This window comes from Curcuma longa, unplaced genomic scaffold (genome assembly GCF_044706935.1).
Source record: "Curcuma longa cultivar G26 ecotype Majalengka, Jawa Barat unplaced genomic scaffold, ITB_CL_G26_1.1 utg2646_np1212_2152390_RagTag, whole genome shotgun sequence".
Classification (NCBI taxonomy): domain Eukaryota; kingdom Viridiplantae; phylum Streptophyta; class Magnoliopsida; order Zingiberales; family Zingiberaceae; genus Curcuma; species Curcuma longa.
The window spans coordinates 1,272,813-1,298,142 of record NW_027435599.1 but is presented as its reverse complement, the minus strand read 5'-3'; the positions used below and the strand labels follow the sequence as shown (position 1 = coordinate 1,298,142).

Sequence of the window (25,330 nt, the reverse complement as noted above, 5' to 3'; positions counted from 1 at the left end):
CACCGACTTGTAAAGGCCCAAATAGCCATGTCTCATTAATGGGCCTGACCGGTCTGGCTCGGCCCGTCATCTAAATCCAGTTTAGATCTTGCGAACCTACAATTCCTCGTCCCTTTAAATATATATATAAATTCAATCGAACGCTATGAAGCTGAATATGAATATATGAATCTCTTAGCATTCACAGCCAATTGTGCCTTGATCAATTCTTTCGATTTAATATGTTTTTTTTTGACATTTTTGTTCCAAGTTAACTACAAATAGGTTAACCCTAAACTTTGATTTTCAGGAAGTATCCAACCATGACATCAGTATCGAATGCATACATGGATCCAACAAAATGTCTTAGTGTTGTAACCAAATGACATTGTTAGGTTTCACAGTGTTGAGAAGGAATTTCTTGACAGTCACAGCTGCAGGATTCTAGCTTCATGATCAACTGGGTGCTTAGCACAGAAGTAGACGGTGCGGTCACACTCATGGCTCGGAAAGGAAGCATCAGATCTGGTGATCTTATAATGTTTTATGTTGGCAGCATGAAGTGTTGGTTAGATCATGGGATGTGTTCTTCAGTGTGATCTTATAATGAGTTATCATTATGATTATTTTAATTGGATAGCAACGTTAGGCCATTGCTATTTATTTAATATTGTTATTATTTTTTAATTTTTTAAATAAATATGATAATCTAAATATAAAAGCCTCCATATCAGTGAATATTTAATTAAATACGATATCTTTTTATCCAGTGAGAAAGCAACAAATTTTAAATTCAGTGAAAAGTGATTCAAAAATAATTTATCACAGACTATTTAATATTTTGTTATGTTAAATAGAAGATAGCATTACTGGAGAATTACAAAATCACACAGTAATTATTTAATATTTTGTTATGTTAAACAACATAAAGATCGAAAAGGAGCATCGAAACACAATGGTCGAGAGGATGACTAAACAACGAACACGAACTTGGCATTCATCATCAACAGTTATGTATAAAAGCTTGAAATGTCAATGTATGATGCGAATGCCAGATGTTTCAACTTACCCAGTTACGATGGATCGAGTACACGAGGCTTACATGAAGATTTATCCTGCGTCGATCAAAACAAAAGAACTCGTTATCCAGCGGTCCTGCTTCAATATTTAGTCTTCCAATTATTGCAGAAGTTTACAAGAGGCGCAACGACCACACTCAGTCGATAACTAATTGCGCAACACTTAATTCTCTTTACAAACATCGAATTTTAGCTTTGTATAAAGGGGGCGTAGTGGAAGAGATCCGAAGTAGAAATGGAGGAGGAAGAAAGTAATTGAATTTTCATATCTACTTGAATGAAAGAGTTTCTCACTTCTGTTTATATCCAAAAGTGGAGAGAAGAGATATGGAAGACGAAAAAGATTTTAAAAGATCAAAAGTGTAGTAGTATCTCACTCTCTTCTCGGTTTCTTTTACCTGTCCCCCGCCTCATGAGTAGATGACATTAACATTGGTGTATCAGATAAATTATAAGAACTTCAGAGCACTCTTCCTTTCTTTTTTCTCCTCGCTCTCCTCGCGTATGCACTCCATTAACATTGGTGTATCAAATAAATTGAAAAGAAAAAGGCACTGACAACATAAGATATTGAGTATTATCATACCTGTATTCATTAGTGTTGTTCTACAACATCTGCCACAAAGATACTACCAGAGTCGCACCATCCGGCAAGAACATCTGCATTTGAACACTGAAGAAAAAAACACAGTTATCAAATAGGATGTGAGAGAAAATAACAAAGCGATGAATTGTTATGAACTGGTGATTAGATGACCAACAAATGTTACATGTGACTCCAGAGTTTGACAATTGAAACCAAGATCCATGCAGGTTCTTCAGGATTCTATACAAGGAATCAGGAAAAAAAATGTGAAAAAAAAAGTAGATTCCCATCCCTCTCAATGAAAGGACGCCTTTTCAGAGCCTTCTGCAATCATTTGAGAGCTTTTCCACGACATTTAAGAATGTCAGTTGTGAGGAGCAACACCTAACAAAGAAGAAGCCTCGCACCCGGATACTCATTCCAGATCAAGCTAGGCCAAGTGCGCTCTACTTTAACTCACATAAGTGCACCGAACTACGTCTAGCTCAGGTAGGTGAGAGACCACCCCAAATACAACTCCATTTCAGCAGAGTTGCTTCCCAACTTGGGCAGAATTAAAACAAGACCTGAACTAATTCAATCTGAGTTGCTTCCCACCTCAAGCAACTCAGCCAAAACCTGAAACCCTTCAGGCCAAATTGCATGGAAACCCAGATCAACCAAGGACTAGACTCAGAGATAACTTCCAGCTAATCCACAATCACGTTAGGCAAATAATCAAGAACATTGTATGATCTTGACTGAACTCGGCAAACTTCTACAATTTATTGTCAACCACCATAACAAATTATTTCAATTCTATTCCATTTTTAATTTTATTATTGGTAGAGATTGTCTAGGCACTAGGTTTAGTTTAACATACAACCATATGACATGCCATTCCATACCCAACCCCTGCGATGTTATGCTGTGATTGTCGATCAGCGGAAGACAACTGCATCATAACGTCTAAAAGTTACGCATTGTGAAAAGCAAGGAGGAAAAAGGAACCACCACATGTAGATTGGGATGTAAGATTTTGATGATAATTTTTTATTAGTTATTGTCTTGCTGTGTCTGTATATTAAAGTTAAATCAGGTGCCGAGTCCACCTCTACTAGAAAAATAGTCTGTTGAAACTAATGCATACAATTGGAATTTTTGAAGTATGTGTTAGCACTAAAACTAAAAGGATATAATTAAAATAATTTTATCAATATGTGCTAGTTTGAAGCAAACCTATTGCTTAGCCCTTGTTTAATACAAGCAGATATACAAGAAAGAGTAATACCTTACTAAAGCCCAACCAGTTTGAGTCTCCCCTAAATGAGAAAGTCCTTTTGCTTTCCTTCCATGCTCCACAAGTAACCTGCAACGGCGACAATTTTTAATGCCCACAGGATGCATCTTCAGATCCTGCTTGTTCTCTACAGTATTATTCAGCTAGTTGAGATCATTCAGTTCCAGTTTCAGTTTTTGTTTTTTCTATATTTCAGTTTTAAAGTGAACAACGACAACTCATGTCTTGTGAATACAAAATAATTACCTCATAATCAACACCTTGGACGTAAATATAATCAGAGTTTATAGTTGAGAAAGAAAGCCCTGTTATCTGCATTTAACAAATCCAATAAAATACCACATATAAAGTTTATATATATATATATATATTTTTCCTTAATGCCAAATCTTAACTAGATAAAAATTTAATAGAAGTTGCAAAAAGAACAGCCTCCTTAGTTATGCCTAAATCTGAAATATTTTGGGGATAAACCTCATATTTTGAGCAGTTCACCCATCTTGAAATCGCTGACCACCTGAAGGACGGTAAAACAGAACATTTTATCAGTGTTAAATATGAAATATGAATGCTAGAGAGAGAGAGAGAATTGTAGCACACGACAGACCCAAAAGTCTCAAAACTCCAATGGTAGCATAAGAAAATAATTGATTTGTCAAAACAAAAAAAAGAAAATCCAATTGAACTAAAAGTCCTTCCGACATAGAGGAAGATATTGTCCAACCTACGAGGATCATATATGGTAACAGCACGATCAGTCCCACCAACAGCAATTGCTCCAGAAGGTGAACTACACAGGGCATATATAAGGTCTCCAACGGAGCCACAAACACGTTGTACACATCCACCATTTTGGTTGGTCCTCAAGTCCCAGACAGACAACTGGAGATACAGTAAACTAAGGACAAAAATCCTAGAAATACCTAAAGTTACAATTATCATAGACAAGTGAACCTGTGAGCCTTCAGTAACAGCTAGTACAGAGGGACATCCTTCGTAATATGGATTGCTGAAGAAGCTCAATGAAGCTGGATACCACAATCTGAAAGCCAAGCATTGGATAGATGATTAGGACCACTGTAAAAAGTCAAACCTTGTTCACAAGTTCATCAATAACTCATAGATATGTCTAACTACATAAAGGATCATATTTGGCAGTCCTCAATGACAAATGTTTGAACATGCAATGCATCAAAGTTCAAAGAAAGAAAAACAGTGATTACAAAATTTGGTTTGTGCATTAAAGCATTCAGTTCAGAATATTGGAAAGGTTGGAGAAGATATGTTAGAGAACTTCCATATTATATTTGTTTTTGTAATATACAAATGGAAATCAATATAATGATGGAGATGGAAGGGAAGAAAGTACAATAAAATGACAATAAGCAGACTTCACTAGTTAAAGAAACATTCAACAGATAATTTGAATCTATGTGGTGAAAACAGAGACAAGAAAGGAGAAAATCTAGGTTTGACATCAACACTATACTTACGTGTGTAAACTCCTAATGTGAATATCTTGATCATAAATATCAACACTTTTGCAAAAGCTGCGGGCAACTGCTACCTAAATAAAAAAGTATTTGACACAAAATTAACTGGATTTGGATGGATATCAATGCATCCATAAACAGAAGCAATTAAGCCAACAATAGTATCGTGCATCATATTCTATAATAATGAGACAAATGGTCAGCATTCTGCATATACTTTTATTACTTCCAGCTTATCTTAAAAAAATAATGTTCTTAACAACTGATTGACAAATTAGAACAATTTTCAGAGAAGGAAAATAATCACAAAAGAAAGCATCTATCTGTCTAACAAATCAGTTGTCAAACCATTGGAGAAAAGTAGATAAAACAGATATCCATAAATGTACTTTTCTAATAGTCAACAGCCAAAAAGCTTGAGAACCATAAAAGATGTGTGAAGATCAGAAGATATTGGATTTTTAACAATGAATGTCAGATGCTGTTCAGCAGTAGTCATACAAGCTTCATTGTACATTCTCTTAGTAAGAATAAACAAAATAAAGTAGAAATTGACAGGGAATTCAGAAGTGGGACTAATGGGCATCAAACCTATTCTGGAACCTCACTAGTGCTTCAAGCCAATTAGTAACAAAAATGTGAAACAAGGCCCAGAGAAGTCTGAGAATGTTGTGAAGAAGGCAATCATCATGGTTAAGGTTTGATTACTTTGTGTTGCAAGAAAAGCATAAGCATTCATATAAGTTCCCTTATCCTTATTATGAGGGAAAGGAGTCCCTTTATCTGATCACATTTATAACTTTGTCCTAATTAGCAAATTAACTGCATGTACTTGGGATCTATGAGCAACCTAGTGGAGGAATAAAGTATACTACTATGACATATCTGAAATTCCAATGCATAAGTTGCTGGTTAATTTGAAACAGATAGCAAATAATGAGCAACGAAATCATTAAAAAAAGCCAAAAAATTAATAATATACTGTGGACCACTGCACTGGACTAAAGCAGACACCAGCCCAACTCCCTTCACCAATACCACAATCCCGAGGCAACACTGAATAAGAAACCCTGTCAATGTCTGATCAAATACATAGCACTATGTTAGTATGAGTGCCTCCAAATGCTACTGAAGAATTCTAATTAGCTTTGCTCTGTAAAGAGTCGGTATCGGCAGAAGAAAAAAAGAAGATTTGGAGAATGAATGGTAGCTTTTGTAATGAACTAATATACTTGTTAAATTCCCAATTCTGATTCCCAGGATATGATTTTACAGGTTAACACAAAACTGAAAGGAGTGCCTATTAAATTGTACCTGAACCAATTGCATCCAACCATGATACAATAAGATGACCATAACAATCTACAGAACCCATAATAAGGCAATTATCATCTGCAATCACATAGAAATTAGATGTAAGCTAAAACAATAGAGTAAAATGAGCTCTAATATTTGGATTTAGTCAAGCAGTGGAGGAGAAAAGTTTATACATTTCCATAATCTCTGATAATATATATATACACATACATATCAGGGCGTAGTAAGATGGAGTCTGTAACTTGTAACTGCTGATGCACATATTGGTTTTTACTCTTTATGATGTTGTTTATTCATCTCCTTGTAGAAGGAAAAGCTTTTCTCTATAGTTAGCTATTTCTTCATGATCTCGGTGACCATAGTTTGAATGACAAAATAAACCACTGTATTTATAAGATCTAACATTATGAATTGGCCTAGAGTAACAACTAAGTTGCATGGATACGGATACGGGTATCGTATCAAATACGATACGGATACGGCGATACGACAAATTTTGAAATTATAAGATACGATACAGCTAGGATACGATGTGTGTGTAATATTAAAAATTAAAAATTGTAGAGATAGAAAGTCATAATCATCATTCATAATATCCATTACAAACCAAAAAACATAGTCAATTATCAGATTCATCACTAAATCATGACAAGTCACCAATCATCACCCTGTCCATCACCAACATTATCTTCATCAGTAAATAAGACTGCCTCCAATTCAGGTTCATCAAGAGACAAATTTGCAATTTCAAGGATAGCAGCACCCTCCATGTCCATGGAATCAAATGCATCCGCTCCAACATCCCACATCTTACTTTCTCCTTCGCTATAATGTGGGCTCCTCCTTGATAAAAGACGAAGATTGTAGTGAACATATACCAAATCTTCCGCTCTTTGTGGTGTTATCTTGTTCCTTTTCAATGAGTGTATGAAATTGTAAGTGCTCCAATTTCTCTCACAACAAGAAGAAGAAGAAGGATGCCCAAGTAGCTTTAAAGCTAAATTTTGAAGGGTTGGTGCAGAAGCACCATGGATAACCCACCACTTGGTTGGTGACATCAAACCTCGATCTCGCATTGCATCATTATCAGAAAAATCATCAATAGCGGCTGAAAAAGAGGCAAACTCCTCATTGACACTTCTTCGTTCTGATGAATTGGAGTAATATCTTTCAATGCACTTTTTCCTTTCCCTTGATACTTCAATGTCCCTATGAGGAGGAAGACGGTTGGGAGATTCTTGGAGCCACTCATTGCTATAATACCTATATAAAAAGATTGATAGTTAAACATGAACTAATATTTCTAATTTTCCAAAACTTAGAAACTAGATAGTTAAAATTTTAGAGTTTTACCTTGGATTCAAAGAATGCGCCAAACAATGTAGAGACGTGTTGCTTTTATTCCAACGCTCCACCAGAACATCATGAACAACCTGATAAAACTTTGAATCTCCAGTGTGAGGCCCCTTCGAGATAGCAACCCTTATCTTCTCTATCATTTCATCCCACCACTCATAGACTAAATGAAGACAAGGTTGATCAGTGTCTGCTTTCCTTAGCATCTCATAAATTGGACTTGTGAAAGAAAGTATATAATCAATTTTTTCCCAGAATTGGTCATCCAATATTTTGTACTTCACTGCTCTAGCCTTCACCACATCATCCTCCTTGTATAGATCCCATCTTTCACTAATCACCATGGTTTCAAGGCATTTCTTGATTTTCCTGAACCTTTTAAGCATAATGATAGTGGAAGCAAATCGAGTATCCGCAAGTGAGAGCATCTTCAAGTTTGAATTATCGTTGAACATTGATAATCTCATATTGTGATTCATTATAAAATTCTTGATCATTAAAGCATCACTTGATACTTCTGTTATCCACTTACACTCTTCAAATGTTTCTTTGTTTTGTGCAGAGTCAATCGGTGCACAAATATTCTTCAAGGCAAGATTCAGAGTGTGCACAACACAAGGAGTCCAAAATATGTGCGGGTACTTTGCCTCAACAAGTAACCCCGCAGCTTTGCATACGGGAGCATTATCAGTTACTACTTGGACAACATTCTGATGCCCCACTTCATTTATGGCGTCAATGAGCAACTTAGAGATGAAAACTTTATCCTTGTACTCACCTTCACAATTTATTGCCTTCAGAAACATAGGACCACTTTCACACACAGCCATGATGTTGATAAGCGGTCTTCTTTGTACATCCGACCATCCATCACTACAAATACTAACACCCTTTTGTTTCCAAGCAGCTTTTGTTGGCTCCAACATTTTTTCAATATGAGCCTTTTCTCTTTGAAGGAGTGTAGTTCTCAATAAATTGTATCCTGGTGGAAGATAACCTGGAATCGTTCGTTGAGTAGCCATACTGAAGGCACGAACATAATGAGGATTCCTAGCAATATTGAAAGATAATCCCCCAGTGTAAAACAACCTTGCAATTTCAGAATGTAGCTCATCTCTAGCATTCAAGTTAAATGCTTTTTCAAGAGGACCAAGTGTTCCTTTCCTCTTCTTTGTTGTTGTCAAATCGTCACTTTGTAAAGAAAAATTACTACTGCATGACATTTTTGAAAACATGTTCGATGATGTCGATGATGAAGGCAATGGAACTTCTTTCGGTTTAGCATTCTTTTTTCTCAATTCTGCGTCATCCAGAAGTTGTTGCATATGCTTCATTTGATCTATTGTAACAACCGCACAACTAGCAATTCCAAAGCCTTTGATTTTTAATAGGTGGGCTTTCACCCTTGAGTACGATCCCTTGCATATTTTAGTACAAATATTACACGACCAAGTAACGTTTCCTCCTCCGGTTCCCTTTTCAATCTTAGTAACAAATTTCCACAGAGGGCAATTATCATCAACATCCTCTTGTACACTTTCATTTTGCAAATTTTCCATTGCAAAATAAAATTAGGCTGAAATAACAAAAATATCACAATAAAATTTAGAAAACCCCATGAAGGCATGAACAAACAGTAAGTTTCCAGTTTCCACTTTCCAGAAAACAGGAAAAACATTAAGGGGCTGTGGCGAGTAGTAAATTCACAAAAAGGGCATGAACAAGCATGAACAAACAGTAAATTCACAGAATATGGAACAAAATCGTAGAGGAAAAGGAAAAGAAAAATAGAAAGAAGGAAGAAGAAAGAAAAATAGAAAGAATGAATGTTGATAATATACCTGCGGGCTATGGAGCTTGGGCGGCACTGTGACGCGAGTGAAGAGGTCGGGCTGTGGCGCTGTGGCGAGTGGCGAGCTTCTGCTGTGGCGAGACGGTGAGGCGGCGAGCTTCTGATGGAGACAGAGGTGAAGTCGTGTGATGAAGAAGGAAGAAGAAGCCAAGAAGCTCGATGAGGAAGAGACGCGTGAGGGAGAGATGGAGTTTCTGTCGCCGACGCAGAGACGCGTGAGGGAGGCGGGGCGCGGGCTAGGGTTAAGGGAAAAGTTGAAAACTTGAAAAGATTTAATGAGTTATTAAGTTTTCAACATTTCTAAATTAACCCTCCAAAGTTTAATGTTTTCGATTTAGCCTCCAAAAGTTTTAATTTTTTGCAATTTCAACCAAACGTATCGGAAAAACGTATCCTTCCCGTGTCCAAGGCGTATCCCTCTCGTATCCAAGGCGTATCCGATTAGTCAAATCTACAGAAAGTCAACGATACCATTCTTCGCGTATCCGACACGCGTATCGGCGTATCGTATCCGTATCGGTATCCGATACTTCAAAAAAAAAATTAAACAGAGTATCCGTGCTACATGTAATGCTCATCAAGTGATGGTTGTGTAGGTGCTGAACTGAAAGAAACGATCAAATAAACTAGAGTAGAATCTAAGGAAACAGAAGGAATACTGGAGCCAAAATGCTAATTCACAAAACCCTAGGATTACCAAATCAAATCAGGAGAAAAATGTGTGTCAAATTATGGGACATGCATACTGCATATGCTGTAGGCCATCATTCAACCAACTACAGTGGTAACCTACATAAATTGTTTGAACTGCCTTTCTATAGCTGGGAAGTATCCAAAGAGTGATTTAAGTAAATAAAATAATTTGCAAGCTTGGTCAATAAGAAATTTATTCTATTCAAGAAATGATCACCGATCCAAGAGCACTAGAAAATGCCTATTAATAAATATGATGGATGAAAATACTTGGAACAAAGTTCCAAAGTACTATAAGGACAATAATATATCGTAAATTATCAGCATCAGGTTAGTCCAAAACTTCAAATATACAAATCCCATATTTTGCATCTCCAAGCAATGAGGGGTTCAAGTAGTGTTTCTTGCAAGGAACTCTTCTCAGCTATGCTTGATTGAACTCACTCGCCTTTCATGGTTTTAATGCCTAGAGTCAGTCAGATACTCCTTGCTTGTATGCAGTATAGCCAGCATTCTGTGACGTGGGCACAAATAGAAAATATAGACTAAAGTGGCACTCGGTTGAAATCAATCCTCCTCAATATCAAGTATCGACACATAAATCAGAAGTACTTATATTTTTGTGCAGCCAAACCATCTGACAGAAAACATATGATGCTTATTGAAATAGCTAAATAAAAACGTGGTGCTAAATGAAATAGCCAAATGGCAAAGCCTCAGTTATCTTATCCTTTGTCCTTTTTCCCTGTTGATAAATATGAAAATTGCTATTCTCTATGTAATGCTCATCAAGTGATGGTTGTGTAGGTGCTGAACTGAAAGAAACAATCAAATAAACTAGAGTAGAATCTAAGGAAACAGAAGGAATACACAAGCCAAAATGCTAATTGACAAAACCCTAGGATTTCCAAATCAAATCAGGAGAAAATGTGTGTCAAATTATGGGACATGCATACTGCATATGCTGTAGGCCATCATTCAACCAACTACAGTGGTAACCTACATAAATTGTTTGAACTGCCTTTCTAAAGCTGGGAAGTATCCAAAGAGTGATTTAAGTAAATAAAATAATTTGCAACTTGGTCAATAAGAAATTTATTCTATTCAAGAAATGATCACCGAGTCCAAGAGCACTAGAAAATACCTATTAATAAATATGATGGATGAAAATCTTGGACAAAGTTCCAAAGTACTATAAGGACAATAATATATCGTAAATTATCAGCATCAGGTTAGTCCAAAACTTCAAATATACAAATCCCATATTTTGCATCACAAGAAATATATAAATTAGAGAAAGGTAGATAGGAAAAAACTTCAGTTTAGGACTTAAACTACTTCTTAAAGACAGAAATAGTTCATCTAGTGATTATCTACTTAATTTCTTATATGATATTTAAAACTTCTAGTGCCAATGACGAAAAGTATCAAGAAGCAACAACTATTCCTTTTCTTTTTGAAAAAAAAACTCCAAAGTTTGTTGCAAAAATTTGTGACAACAACCAGGTCTAATTAGACAAAAAAAACTGACCTCCTTCTGTAAGTGCTACACTTTGGACCTCTGAACGATGAGGACAACGGTCAACAATCGATGAATATTTAACCTTTATTTTAGAGAATTCCAGAAAATTAAAAGAGAGCCTCCTCCAGGGGTAACATGCACCTTAAAAATCTTTGGTATTTCAAACTTATATAAAGATCATACCTCTGCATTAACAGGAATGAGAAGGCTTTCTTTTCCTTTAGTTATAATAGAATCTTCCATGGATATCTAGAAACATATTCATTAAGAAATTATATTGTATACTGTCAATAGAAAACGCATGCAATGTTTATGTTTTTGTTACAAGTGGTTATCATTTCATTGCTTCATTTTCTGTTTTAAAACTTACTCCCTTTGAAGTCAATTGTTACAAAATGTAGTAGAACTTTCTTATTCAGTAACTGGCAATAGATCTGCCTAATTTGAAATTACTTGTACCTGTTATATGAGAATGCTTTTATATGACGAAGATCAACACTTATGTTAGAGACTTGAACTCAAATTAACTACAGAGCTTCTCACTTTATGCAATCTAATAGAATTCAAGCAACTTGCTGAGTACCTTCGAGACAAAGGTATCCTGATCGTAGGTTGCACAACATTTAAACATAGTTATTCTCGGTGGATAACAAAAAAGGTGGGTGACTATTAATTTCTCATCCACCAAATTTAAAATTTCAATAACCTGTTAATTTAGGAGTCTCTGAGTGACCTTAACTCGATAGAGGATGAAAATAGTTAGCAAATAAGTGTTACAATGCTAGTAATGGGAAACAAAAAAACTACGGTCAAAGATCTACTCAATGTATTTGTGGAACAGTCCCCACTAACCGAGGGAAAACATAGTGAAACAAACCAAAAGACGATAATTTCCAGAAGCAACTCCACATTTAGCGGAAAAATCAAATGTAAGATAAACCAATTCATGTAAACAACTCTACAGAATATGAAACGGGGGAAAACCCCAAGATACAACTGATAGAATCCACTCCACAAGATAACAAAATTCCTCAAAGAAACAGCACACAAGTGCAACAAAACTCACAGAAAGAAACACTGCACCTACCTCGATCTTGTAGACGCTGCATCCGGAAGCGATGTATACAGAGCAAGAAGAACCTCCATCGTTAACCTACAGATCGAGATGATGACGACGGCATTAGGGAAGAGATCGGGAAGAAGCAAGGTTAGGGTCAGATCTATCGAACTTACGTGTAGGGCGAGGCGAGTGGCTTGGATGTTCCCTGGCGACGGATCGCCGATGAGCGACGGCGGCACGGCTGCCTTCCGCAAGCCCTTCGCTTCCAGCATTCTCTTCCCACTCAAACCCTCTTTTTCGAAATGAGCGTAATTTATGAAGTGACGCAGCCACGTGCTATACACGTGATAGGATCCACGTAATTGAGTTGCGTAGAAAGTACAGAGATAAGTAAATGAGTAGAATTAAAATAAATAAATAAATAAATTAATTTTATCAAATCTTATTTTGTAAAATCATAACATTTATAATAATTCATAAAAAAAATTTGCAACCCAATTTTAAAAACAATTTCTAATAAAAAAGATTCAAACCTAAAAATGAAAATTTTATTTGATCACATAGCCTAGTCACTAGGCATCCAAAATTCAAATGTTAAATCCAACAATATATATTATTCTCTTCATAAGGTAAATCCTAGAAACTGTAATTGATCACTACAGAAAAAAATATTACTTCAGCTTCATCAAGATTCGATCCTTGTTCACTGTAACAATTCTGCTCCATCATAACCAACTCAACTATATCCCGAAGACAACAATAGATATTATTCTCAATCAACTAAAGAGATTCCAAATGACTAATCACAATTTCATTCAATTGACTAAAACTTAAACAAAAGCATGTTTGCATCCCAAAACTCTTGTTAAGTTCAATTAGTTTACTCTCCGATTCAAATAAGTCTTACACATTTAATGAAAATGATCAAATACAAAATCTAATTAAATTAAGATAAGCTATTTTATCAAGGTAGAAATTATTCATATCTTTTTGGCACTTAATAACTGACCAAACCTGTCAAATTTACTTTATTAGACAGCACGATTGTCCATTGTGACTTTGCCTGACTAATTTTAAAAAGTAGACAGTCTTCCTCTTTGATTTGCCTAGTACAAGCTATCTTCCACTTGTCTTTCTTCCCTGTTGTCCCTGACAAACACTATTATTTTCTGAACCATCACATCAAATCTGTTAACCTAAAGAAGAGCAAGCCCCTGATTCTGTCCTCTCTTCAGATCTGTCTTTCCAAGTAAACTCTCTACAAAGGTGCAACTTTGCTCTCACCTTTGCATGCCAATTCCGTACCTTAGCAAACTATTCACATTGAGTGCTTACCAGCTGTGCTCTTTGGTCTTTACCTTCCTCCTCTTTTGATCACATGACTTTGTTCTTCCTTTTGCTTTATTCTCCCAGCTGTGATGAAAAGCCTAGAGATAATTCAAAAGAAGGGATGATTTGTAAGGCAAATTCAAACAGATGCATGTGTGTTGAACTGGTGATCAGCCAAAGTAAACCCCAACAATCCCTTCCCAGTTGAGCACCACAATGAAGAAGAAACAAAGTAAAAGGAAAAGTGAGTTGTGATTTGAAATCTTGACACTGCTCTGACCAACTTTAGGAAAACACTTGCAGGAAGCAAAGGCGTGGATGGTAAAGTTCAGTAAGTTAAGGTTTATCAGTCATGGACACAAATTCTACTGTAAGAACACATTCTTTATGTGGGCACAAATCCTAAAGTGAAGTGTGCACCAAGTAAATGTAAATCTGATTGGTAGTAACTTGAAGTCATGAACCCAAAGCGGTTCGCTTTAAAATTTGTATGCGCTCTGCTTCCTCTTCACATGATCAGCCGTAAAAGAGGCCTACATGGTAAAATTTTCCATCAGTTATTACTTTGTGCAAAATGTCTAACCTGTAGGATTTGCAAGACGGCTTTAGAATGAGCACTTGATCAGGGAGACATACATATGCTTCTGAGATATGAGTTGAAGGACACGAGTTGTACATTGATAACCATGATGAACTGACAATAGAGTGAATTTTTCATTGTTTATTCGCAAGCCAATTTGGTGTCGAAGCTACTCAAACAGATAGCAAAAGCTTGGAATGCTGAGAGGGGGTATCGGTAATCCATCGTAAACATGTCCTTTGCAACCTTGCCAAACTGCAGTATGATCTTTTCATGCTCTGCAGGTGTTGGCTGTGATGGAGTACGAGCAGCTGCAGAAGGTTGCGTTGCGGCAATGAGCTGAAAGTTCTTTACAGAAGCAACAGTGACCCGGCCTCGAAAATTTAGGCACCAGCACTGCAATTGTTCATGCCATCTAGGGGATTTGTTACGAAGAACTAGTGGTCTTTCCTTGGTCTCGCTGTTCTCATTGCCATCTTGAGTTCCTCCGATAATATCAGAAAAGCGAGCACTGCTGAAGTCCATGGAACCATCCATCATGGACTTGGAGAAAGATATGCTGCGGAAGGACTCCTCCAGTGAACGTGAAACAAGGTTGTCCAGCTGGCCGGGAACTGCACCACCAGGCTCAAGGGCTGAAGCAGGAATAGAGTGCATAACACAGTGCATTCGACGAGGTCCTCGGGTGCCAAGCACATTCAGCTCATATGACACCTGAGCTATGCTGTAGCTGCCAGATGGGACCTTGGGGGAGACTTTCTTTGAGTAAAACCTACGGCTTGTTTGTCCAGGTGGGCAAATAGCGGCCCCGTTGTATGGAGGATGAGTGTCATAGATTATGAACTTTGTGCCGAGAAAATTAGACCTACAAATGTGACAGGGAATCATTTGGTTTAACTTCACCAATGCCATTTCAATGAACAATTGACAAATAAATTTCAATACCTTAACTTCCCGATGTAGGTGTTGGTTGATCTCGATATGTGTTCTGCATCCATCGAGATGACATATTCAGTACAAGCTGTCCTACGAATCCTTTTTGCTGAGAGAAGGAATTTCCCATTCTCTACAAGCACAGCTACACAACCAAATTAAAGATAAATTTGATTAGTAGAGATCCGAAACACATTAGTACCATATATATATATATAACAATCTTATACTCTGCAAAAGGAAAGAAGTAACAGAGAATAAATAGGACTAGCAGAACCTAAAGCAGCGATCACCAATCATTACATCAGAAGAAAAAAAGAAGAAAAGTGACCTAAGATTGTAAGAATGGAGTGATAAATAGCTTCATTTCTCAGCAAAGGCAGTTAGAAATAAGTCAGTTAATACAACAAGGAGCTGACCAACAAGAAACTCAAAGTGTACTAGATGTTAGAACCAATCAACCAACATCACATAAGAACGTCTAGATAGAAGGACAACTTATGCACTACCCTTACGAAGTAGGTATAGAGGAGTCTGTGCTCATCTTCAAATCATTTTTTCCCAATACTAGAATCCCATCCATGTTTGCAGAATATGTATAGTTAAATTAATTTTCTTAGAAAAAAATCATATCTTCTTAGTTGCTTTCTCATGTATTATGTTGAATCTTCCATTTAAGTTAATTAGCTCATCCGTCTTGAATCTGTTGATATCTTAGATTTAGTTTATTCTTCTATGATAATGAGATAGAAAACGAGATAACGATTTAGTTTGATCCATTAATTAGCTCATTTAGATGATGAGTGTGACACATAGAAATCTTGGAACCACTGAGATTGAAGTTCAAACTTCTAACTCGCTAGGTTTGATTAGACTAACAAAAACACATAAATGCTACATAGATATTGATTCCCAGGAAAATGGATAGTGAACATAAAAGGTGATACACTATTGTAAATTACTGCTAACAACTTCAAAGGTGACAAGTAACAATCTTAGCAATGTTATTTTATCCAGATGAAAAAGTTTATGGGATAGCAAACTTACCAGGACTAAGACAAAGATAGAGATGGTAAGTTAATTTGGATTTGTCCCTCTTGATGAAACACTGAACCAGTCCATCTCTGTGGCCAGGCTGCAAAAGCAAATGCAAATTAGAACTAGAAAATGCAAGTGGAATCTAAACCTACTAGGCAACATAATGCTCATTTGAAAAAATAAATGTCACATGTAATTACTACATACAGTATGTTCTAGTGTGTTTTAACACTGTCATAAAGGTAGATTTTTTTTTTAAAAAAAAAACTACCTGTTTCAATGAGATTGGAAAAGTTATCTTCCCACAAAACTCTGGATTTCTTACTATCTCTTTGCACATCTCCCTCCAAGCTTTGCACACAGCTGCACAGGCAACAACATACTTTCGGGATGGCCAGGTGCTTTCGCTAGCCTCCAATCTTTTTATCACATCCCGGAGTAGCTCTGGTGGAAGGCTAGCCCAGCGACTCGACTGAATAACAGGAGGCGGATCATGTGGCTCAGCTACGAAGCCTTGAGACTTTCCCCTGAGATGTCCTGAAAGACTCCCAAGTTTCACTTCAAAACTTCGCCTTGACAGGCTCCCAATGCTATCTCTTACATCACGAACTATACTGCGGAACGACATCTTGGCTAACTGCAGCCGGAAAGAGAGACAATAAGGATAAAAAGAACCACGCAGGGGGCAAATGTATGGAAGTCTAAATCTTTTGAGTTGTAGTCTTCAGTATTCAAATGACAAAAATCTAGTGTAGCCGTTAAATCTAAAAGATTTAAAAGCAAGCACGCCAACAATAATAATTACTACGAATTAAAAGAATAACTTGGCTCATATTTTAATGGACAACGCAATCATTAACAATAACTTTTTTCGAAACCAATTCTAAAGAGGTACCAGCCATAAAGCAAGTGTTCATGGCAGAAAAAGCAAAGTAGAAAAATGTTGATTACAAGCCAATGAATATGATGCTACTAACAAACTGTTATATCTAGTGTAAGAAAACTATGGCTTGATTTCACATACACGAATACGGAACAAGTCTACAGTTTACCTTGATTTCTGTATATTTCAGTAGCAAAATTAGTAATATCCTAGCATTCTTCTTTAAAGAGTAGCAACCGATAAACGAAAGTACTATTCCTTCACATAATTACAGAAGCTTAGATTTGCAAACCAGAATCTTGTTGTTGGTTCCAACAAGGTACCGCAGATTATAGCATTACCGAATAAGACCAGCAAGATCGCGCAAAGAGTTCATTGAACTCCAAAACGAACGAGAAATACCAACACATACAAAAAGAACAGTATATTGCTTCAAAAGAAACCCTTTAAAAAAAAAACAAAACTGTATGATTACTTCAAGGTCGCTTGTTTTCGTTTTAAGCTTGCCAAAATTAACTGCGAGAATCACAAATCTCACGTTTGTGCAACAAAACCCAGAATTTAAAGGAAAATAAACTATTCTCGTCGGAAATCGTCGGAAAGGGAACAAAGCCAGTGGATCTACCTCGAACTAGAAAAATCAGGTGAAAAATACACCCTACGAGGAAGAAAGAACTCCGCAGGGCAATCCACTGCCACAATCGCACTACGGAGCCTCCCAGCCGGATTTCCCATCAGCCATATCCACCTCTCCTCGCGTGCTCCCTCTCTTCATCTCCCACTGGAGGACAAAGGCCGACGCCGCAGACGGAATTGAACGGCCCGTTAAATCCAATCAAGAGTCGGGTGGAGAGGTTGCCGTGTAGTTCTTTTATTAGCACTGTCTGCCACACGATGTGACGGCGTCGCACAGCCGTTTGACGACGAGATATTTTCACTTTGCCCCTCTTACAGTCAAATATATCATTTTACCCTCTGACCGTTTTTAAAAAAAATTAAATATACAAATCAAATATCTATTAATTTTAAAAGTAATCGATTCGATTTTAAAAAAATAATGATAAATTTTAATAGACGATTTAATATTATAAAATTTTCAAACACTTCTTAATGGGATTTAAATCATCATCCTCTGAGCTTTTAAAATATATTAATATGTTCATTTTACATGATAATTTTTAATTAATATCAATAAGTAAAATTATAACAAGAAGTGCTAATGAATTAAAGGTTCGTAAGCAAATTTAATATAACTTATTTACAATTAAATAAATCAATTTAAATAACTTAAATATTTAATTCATTAATCTTCATATTGTAAATTATTTGTAATAATATACATGAACGAATATAGCTTGTGAATTATATTCATTAATAAAATTATTATCAAATTTATAATAAACAAAAAAAATTTAAAATAAATAAATAAATTTATAATATCAAATTAATTAATTAATTAATTAAAATTTAAATAATCACCGACTCAAACTAAGCTCATTTTTTTTAAAAAAAAAGTCGAACTTAAATAATTATTTCATGGGTTTGGTTAATTTTATATTCAATTTGCATTTAAGTTGATTGCATCGAGTAGTTTGAATTTTTTTTAATAATTCAAGTGTCCGATTAATTTTGAAAATAAATAATCTTTTTATACTCAAAACTATATTTAGAGGTGGATCTTAAAATATTCATTCTTGAAATTTAAATTTTGATTTTGATTTTATTTATTATTTTTACCGCTACACCACACTCCTAGGTAAAAAAACATGAATCTTAATTTGATTTGGCTTGGTTGTGTAAATTTATTTGTTTATCCTATTAAGTTTATTTATTTTAAAAATCATCACTTGAATAGGGTTTGAGAACTACTGTTCCGATTCCTTATAGATGGTCGTGATACCAACTATGTGGGGCTGTTAAGATGATAAATTTTATCTTTTATTGAAGAGAATTACTGCTCAATTAGTAATCGTAAATATTGAAAATTTTGAATTGAAAAGAGAAGTTAATAATTCTTTAGGGTGCAAAATGAAATATTCTCCAAAAAGAGACGCCGATGTGGCTTTTCGACGATTGCAGGTGCTCAGATCTGCTATTACGTGGAGGGCAAAATCAGAAAATTTTTTATCGCTAGTTCCGACACGTGTTCAATCGGCGTGCAGACTTCGTGGTTCGTGGATGGGGTCTGCATAAACCGAACCGCTGGCACGCGATTGGATATTTGTGCGACGGTTCACTTTAGCCAAAAGACAAATTTCATGATAATTTCATTTTTACCCACAAAATTTAGTGATATTACTTACTATCATAGATATTTTCAAAGTTAAATTGTTTAAAAAGCTCTCATTTTTGTCGCTACGAGAGTTCACCCGCGTTACATCCTAAAAGTTACATTATTTGGTGCCATGAAAACTAACTTATGTATAATGATGTGGTGCGGAAATCTAACCGTGTTGACATAGTGATAAAAATTCATCTTGCATCAAAGAACGATGACATTAAAGTTTTCTTTTTTAACTTCCTTCTTGCGATGTGATCGATTTTTACATAGAATAGCATGTATCATAAGGCTTATTGAGAGTACCCGAAACCTCTTCTGAGGTCTCTCCCCACACGATCGGTCCCACGATACCTAAATCATCATGGAACCTCAAAGTAGTATAAAGCGGAGAAAATGATAAGAAATAAAGTAAAATTGATATAAAATAAATGAGATTGAATGGTACTCAATTGTCTTTTAAAAGTCTCCACCCCTTATCTAGGAAGAGAAGTCCAAAGGATTCACCTCAAGAAGTTGGGAGATTGATGAGTCGGATCAACTAGATAAGTTGGGAAGTTGGCAACTCGAGAGGTCGACAAGTCAAATTGACTCGGTAGGTCAGATTGACTCGCCCCGTCGGATATTTACTTTAGCCAAGTTTTGGATATCCATATTGATCAAATCTTGAAGCATGCCATGTAGCTCCTGCATTTGATCGAGTCCTACCATATGACCCTCGCCGTCTCCACCTAATTGATTTTACTTTAATATTTAAAATTTAATTTTTTTTTACTTCCCTAATAATTTCTTCGAAAATATTTTTTTCATTAAATGAACAATCTTGTTATATTTATTATCTCAAAAGGCCAAAGCTCTTATGGGCGTCTTTCATCGTCATAAAGTGTAAAGGTTTATATGAAATTTACGAAAATAGAACTAGTCTTCGAGAGCATCTCATGTATTCTTCATGCCAAAGGAGAGTTTCTTTAATATTTGAAACCTCTAAGGGCCGATCTGTAATATTAACATCTTTTAAGATAAAAGTTTTAAAAAATATTAAATTATGGGCAAAATAAAATTTCCTCTAAATATTTATTTTATTTAATTAAAAAAAAAGAGAAATACAGTGAAAAAAAAGGAAGTTCAGCTTTATAGCGCATCGGTAATTGGAGAAAGCGTGTCGTGTCGGCCGAACCGTTGGCTAAACCGGCACGTCGGCTTTCTTCTACCTTTAGCCCTACTAGGCGGCGGGCCCCACTGCCTCCGAGTGCGGCTCCCAATCATGACGCGCGTAGGCGAAGAGGGTGAGGAATCAGAAAAAGGCAGAGATTATTTTAATGCGTCCAGCGAACGGTGATAACACCACACCACCATTTATTTACTCCGCCGTCGACTCGCTCACGAAAGACAAAAAGCCGATTTAAAATAAATAAATAAATAAATAATAGTGAGCAGGTGCACGCCCTCGCCATCAAAGTTAGCAACCATGAAATGTCTGAAACACCCCTGATTCTTATCAATTTAGTTAAAAGTCCTTTTAGTTTCTAAAGAATAAATATCCAAAATAAATTTTTAAAAATATATAAAATATAAACTCCTGTCGATACGAAATCTCAGAAAAGATCACAAAGGTAATGGCAAGAAGAATATGATTAATTGATTATGCTCCTTTGGCTAAATTCTATGCAGCAAGAGAAGCAAGCGAGACAACCATAGTACTCTACTCCATAGTCACAAACTCCTCCCCCAAAATGAAAGATGTTTCTACTATTCGATAAAATGGTAGCCGAGAGTACTATACACAAACATGAGACTTGAAGATCTTGGAAGAGCTTTAGGGTTGAGCAGATCAAACATTCAACTCTAGTTGCACTTCGCAATGGAACCCATGAACCGAAGAGAATTCGTTTCAAGTAGCCGAATGAGTCTGGATTCTTTGCAGCAGGAAGAAGTTTGGTGGTCAGCAAATGCAGAGCAGGGTATTGCATTTTGTGGAAACAGATTCTCGGAACCTTTTAAAAGCAACTAATAGGCTTTTCCCTTACCATAGAGAGGATTTTTGTTCCCAAAAGCATCATCTAAAGGTCCTAAGTTATTACATATACAAGAGAATATGACTCTTTTTTCTCACTCATTTTCTTTTAAAACAAACCCTACATTCATGGTTAAATCAATAAAAAAAACTGAACAAGATCATCATAAATTATAGATATGACCAAGTAATCAAAATTAAGCAATACTTCTTAACAATTCCAAAAAGTTAGTTCCGTTCTCAATCTCAAAACAAACCATATTGGTCTCTGATTGATCTGGTTCGGTGTCAAGAAGCTAGTCCTCCGGCCAACTAAAACCTAGTCTCAAGCATCAAGTCCACAGCCACGCCATGTACAATCACACAAGAAGAACTGCGTTTATACAGCCATCATTTTCTGGATTGTTGGTCACTTGTGCATATTTCCCTACAGAGATTTCCAGAGAAAAAAATAATTAAACAGGTGAGTAGCAAGAAAGATCAATTGGTAAATCTATCATAACATTTGTGTCAAAATACATGATCTGTTCAATTTCTATCTATTCGCCGCCGTGGTTGTTAACTTGATGATGTAGTGATATCATAAGATAATGCTGGGTAGTAAATCACTGATGAATTCACTAGCTTAGGCTTGTGAAACCCTAAACACCATTTAAAACCCAATAAAATACAAACTCATTCTAGATTACGGGTTGAGGTGGTTTGAAGTTCGCAGATTCAGGTTGGTAATTTTGCAAATAATTTGCTAACTCAACATTATGTCAAATCATCACCACACAAACATATAATAATCAAACAGGTGCTATATTTAACACTAATCTGAAAAATTAAATGATTATGATGGATTTGATTCCCATACAATCTTTACCACAATAGATTATTTAAAAACACTAACATAAATCAAAATGTAAATTATAAGTCAATGAGGTTAAAGTGTTTACCCCACACTACTTTTCCTGCAGGTGTAACCAGACCAAGTTCACTCACATTAACCTGCCAATCAAAAAATAAGATTCTTCAACATGAAATTGATTTTCTAATCACGATTAAGGTGTTCCTTTGAATCAGCTTGAGCAAAGATAATGAAAACCGAAGAGCGAAAACTGGAGAAATGGTTACCTCAATGATAGTTCCTTTGGTTACAACACCAAGGGAAGTGTACATTGGCCCATTTGGATTCTTCTTAATCCCTATGATTTCGAGATTAAAAGTGCATTTCAGCTCTGGGTGAGTTACATGAGCTTTAGTAAATCTCAGGCCTGTTGGTCGAATGAAACGCTCATACTTCGGAGGCTTTCTTGTAAATCCTGGTCCAACAAAGGTTACTTTTGTGACCATTCTCTTCCACTGTTTGGCTGTTGAAGAAACCATTTCAAGTATTAGAAGCTTGCAAAATAAGCAAATCATAGGTTGACCTGGATTGCTGGGATATGATATATGCATACTGCAAAATATCAAATGTTTTCGAATCCCAATGTCACATTAGCACTCTTTAAAACAGTGTTAAGTAGAGACAACTAATTAGCACTCTTTAAAACAGTGTTAAGTAGAGACAACTAAGCGTTTGCTGTCTCCACTGCATCACAGTAAATATTGCTTCAATATCTATTATCTAAATCGCTTGCCAAAACACAGCTAATTTTTTTTTGTCTAACCCAACTTGATAAAGTTGAGATAAAATTGAAGAGAAAATGATTAGTAGTTTGTAATAATTTCATCCAAACATATTGAGAAAGAGTTTTGAAATGTCAACTATGTGTGAAAATGAACTGATTATAAGATTATTTTAGACTTAAAAACATTACAAACTTGAATCTTATTTGTATTTTTTTTCACTCACTGTGATAACTATAAATATTAAGTTCTTGTGTTCATCTATGTTATATTTGTATGAATATAATAAAATCTTTTTCAGAAAAACTGCTAACGTATACATCTAAATACACGTTCACACTGAAGTAATCTAACAGTAGGGTACCAAACATATTAGAGTAGAACACCAGTCAAAACTATAAAACAAGATACCAAAGATTGAAATTGAAGCGGGAATATGAAAAGTGTAAATTACAGACCAACAAATGAAGTGCAACCAACCACCATATCTGGACTTTCAAATTGATATCAAGTGAACCAATTCTTTCAGAAGCATTTACTGACCAACATGCCTAAGTAACATTACTAGTACCTAGAGTCAACTTCAACCATGTTCAAGTTTGGATTCTTTAGCATTGGTTCTATTGATCATCTCTCTTCTCTTAAGATATATTGCTCTTTTATCCTCCAAAATTTTGTAGTCCTCAAAAGTCAAGAAAATTAAAACACACACACATTTGCCAATTACATCTGTTTCATTTTTATGAAAAAAAAGCAAAGCCTCAGTTTCTTAGGATAAATGAGAAAGTAAAAAAGAATGCAGTAGGAGACAACCAAAAAAAATAGTGGCAACTCAACAAGACAATCAAGTCTTCCAAGTCCCACTATAAGATGCATACATAGTTGCAGAAACAACTATTAAATTTTTTGTAAGTTCATATGGATATAACACATATTATTTATTTTATTTATTAGTTATCTAGGTTGACAAAACCGGAATGACCAAAAAACAACATAATCAAATCTAATATAGTACAGGAACTAAATTCAGAGGCTCACATTTCCGCTTCCCAGATCGAATAACTCGAAACATTTCTTCCTCAGCAACAGGCCTGACCTATAAAGAAGAACAATACATTTACTTAGTTTCTGATCGTTTGATGCCTGATAGAGATTGTTATTGACAGAACATGAGAGAATAAAAAGTTACCTTTGGTAAAGGAACCTCCCATTTGCCAGCCTTTTCCTTCCTCTTTTGTTTAATAGTGTTGCTAAGGACCTAAAAGCAAATAATCACCAACAGGAAGCTAACATAATATATATATATATATATATATATATATATATATATGCAATAACATCAACAGAGTGTGTGCACACGAAAGATCAGTAACCTTTGCTCTTGTTGTGGTATCACGATCCAAAAGATAGGCAGGAATAGCACCATCATGAACCTTATCATCCACTTTGCGTCTACTTGATGATTCGTCATGCATAGCAATCCTGCAAAGCAACAAACCAGAAGCAGTTTGCTCAGTTTTCCATTCAGCCAACTAACCAAGAATTCTTTTCTTTAACAAAGAACAAAAAAAATCCCTCATTATTGTTTGAAACTATTTTATTCTCTAATCTATCAACATGATGACACCAATGACCACAATAATCGGAAACACCAACCACAGTCCAACAGAGCTGTTTGCTTACTAATTCATCTATTTTAATTACATCAAAACTGTAAATTGGCACATTGATAGGCATCTATAAATTACAAACAAATTCAAATTGCAACCTTAACCTCACAAACCCTCATAAAATTTTAAGAAACAAGCCAGAAACTTAGATTACCCAGCGCACCACATGATTATGAACTGATTATAAATTGCAATGACAATAACAACAACAAGGATACATCAGTAAAAACTCAGAAACTAGAGAGATGCATAGGAAGCTTACGTCTTCTTCATCAAAGCCTTCTCGGCGTAGCGCTTCTTGGCAAACATCTTCCCCTTAATTCCCAGAACCTGTAAATAAATCGCAAACCTCTAAGACAGTTCCACACGCATGGAAAATCCTTGAGTTAGAAGTAAATACTAGCAGTAAAAAAATCCCACCCTTTTGGCAAACGCAGACCGCTCATGGACCACCCGAGCTTCCTTCTTCCGCTTCCGCTCGAAATGATCCAGCCGGTAGCCATGGCGCTTCCGGTGAAGCTCGATGTAGTCCCCTTGCGGCTAATCAGAGAAGTCACGTAAATCAACCACTTCAATCAAAAACAACTCGAAATGCAAGAGAATCCAGCAACACGAGTAGCTACTCACCATGTCGACGGCAGCGAAAGCAAGATTTAGGGTTTGGTTCGGTGATCGAACGAAGAGGAAGTCCTTTTATATCGTACGGTATGATGTTCCGCGGAACAGGTTGAATTTGAAAGGCCACTTTTGTTAACTAGCGTCCGATTAAGATCCA

At 35.9% G+C, this 25,330-nt stretch overlaps 4 protein-coding genes across 7 annotated transcripts; all 4 read right to left on the bottom strand.

Moving 5' to 3' along the window:
- Window positions 1–929: 929 nt before the first annotated feature.
- LOC141819997 (uncharacterized) lies at window positions 930–12,488 on the bottom strand. 3 transcript variants are annotated; one of them, XM_074707271.1, is made up of 14 exons: window positions 12,390–12,488; window positions 12,244–12,309; window positions 11,340–11,405; window positions 11,166–11,238; window positions 5,731–5,808; window positions 5,399–5,496; window positions 4,417–4,490; window positions 3,878–3,965; window positions 3,648–3,805; window positions 3,398–3,440; window positions 3,170–3,235; window positions 2,915–2,992; window positions 1,645–1,731; window positions 930–1,094 (listed from the first exon to the last, which is right to left on the bottom strand). In XM_074707271.1, exons 1-13 carry the CDS (start codon window positions 12,486–12,488, stop codon window positions 1,654–1,656), a joined length of 1,065 nt encoding a protein of 354 aa, XP_074563372.1. In that variant the 3' UTR covers window positions 930–1,094; window positions 1,645–1,653. The 3 variants fall into 3 exon arrangements, with proteins under 3 accessions (XP_074563372.1, XP_074563373.1, XP_074563371.1); XM_074707272.1 differs by lacking the exon at window positions 930–1,094 and adding an exon at window positions 1,123–1,567; XM_074707270.1 differs by lacking the exon at window positions 930–1,094 and adding an exon at window positions 1,123–1,555.
- Window positions 6,387–8,884, bottom strand: LOC141820078 (uncharacterized). The gene is made up of 2 exons (XM_074707362.1): window positions 7,087–8,884; window positions 6,387–6,996 (listed from the first exon to the last, which is right to left on the bottom strand). The coding sequence occupies exons 1-2, from the start codon at window positions 8,646–8,648 to the stop codon at window positions 6,387–6,389; spliced, it is 2,172 nt and encodes a 723-aa protein (XP_074563463.1). The 5' UTR covers window positions 8,649–8,884.
- A 729-nt stretch (window positions 12,489–13,217) lies between the features above and the next one.
- On the bottom strand, window positions 13,218–17,788 carry LOC141819888 (tubby-like F-box protein 8). Of its 2 annotated transcripts, XR_012601106.1 has the most exons (6): window positions 17,605–17,788; window positions 16,368–16,733; window positions 16,106–16,193; window positions 15,071–15,203; window positions 14,182–14,990; window positions 13,218–14,078 (listed from the first exon to the last, which is right to left on the bottom strand). XR_012601106.1 is itself a non-coding variant. In XM_074707144.1 (5 exons), the coding sequence occupies exons 2-5, from the start codon at window positions 16,722–16,724 to the stop codon at window positions 14,267–14,269; spliced, it is 1,302 nt and encodes a 433-aa protein (XP_074563245.1). In that variant the 5' UTR covers window positions 16,725–16,733; window positions 17,605–17,788; the 3' UTR covers window positions 13,218–14,266. The 2 variants fall into 2 exon arrangements, 1 of the variants encoding a protein (XP_074563245.1); XM_074707144.1 differs by having other exon boundaries at window positions 13,218–14,990.
- Window positions 17,789–21,423: 3,635 nt separating this feature from the next.
- LOC141819996 (uncharacterized) lies at window positions 21,424–25,217 on the bottom strand. The gene is made up of 9 exons (XM_074707269.1): window positions 25,183–25,217; window positions 24,976–25,095; window positions 24,818–24,885; window positions 24,259–24,367; window positions 24,075–24,143; window positions 23,924–23,981; window positions 22,391–22,626; window positions 22,213–22,264; window positions 21,424–21,698 (listed from the first exon to the last, which is right to left on the bottom strand). Exons 1-9 carry the CDS (start codon window positions 25,183–25,185, stop codon window positions 21,631–21,633), a joined length of 783 nt encoding a protein of 260 aa, XP_074563370.1. The 5' UTR covers window positions 25,186–25,217; the 3' UTR covers window positions 21,424–21,630.
- Between the last annotated feature and the right edge of the window lie 113 nt (window positions 25,218–25,330).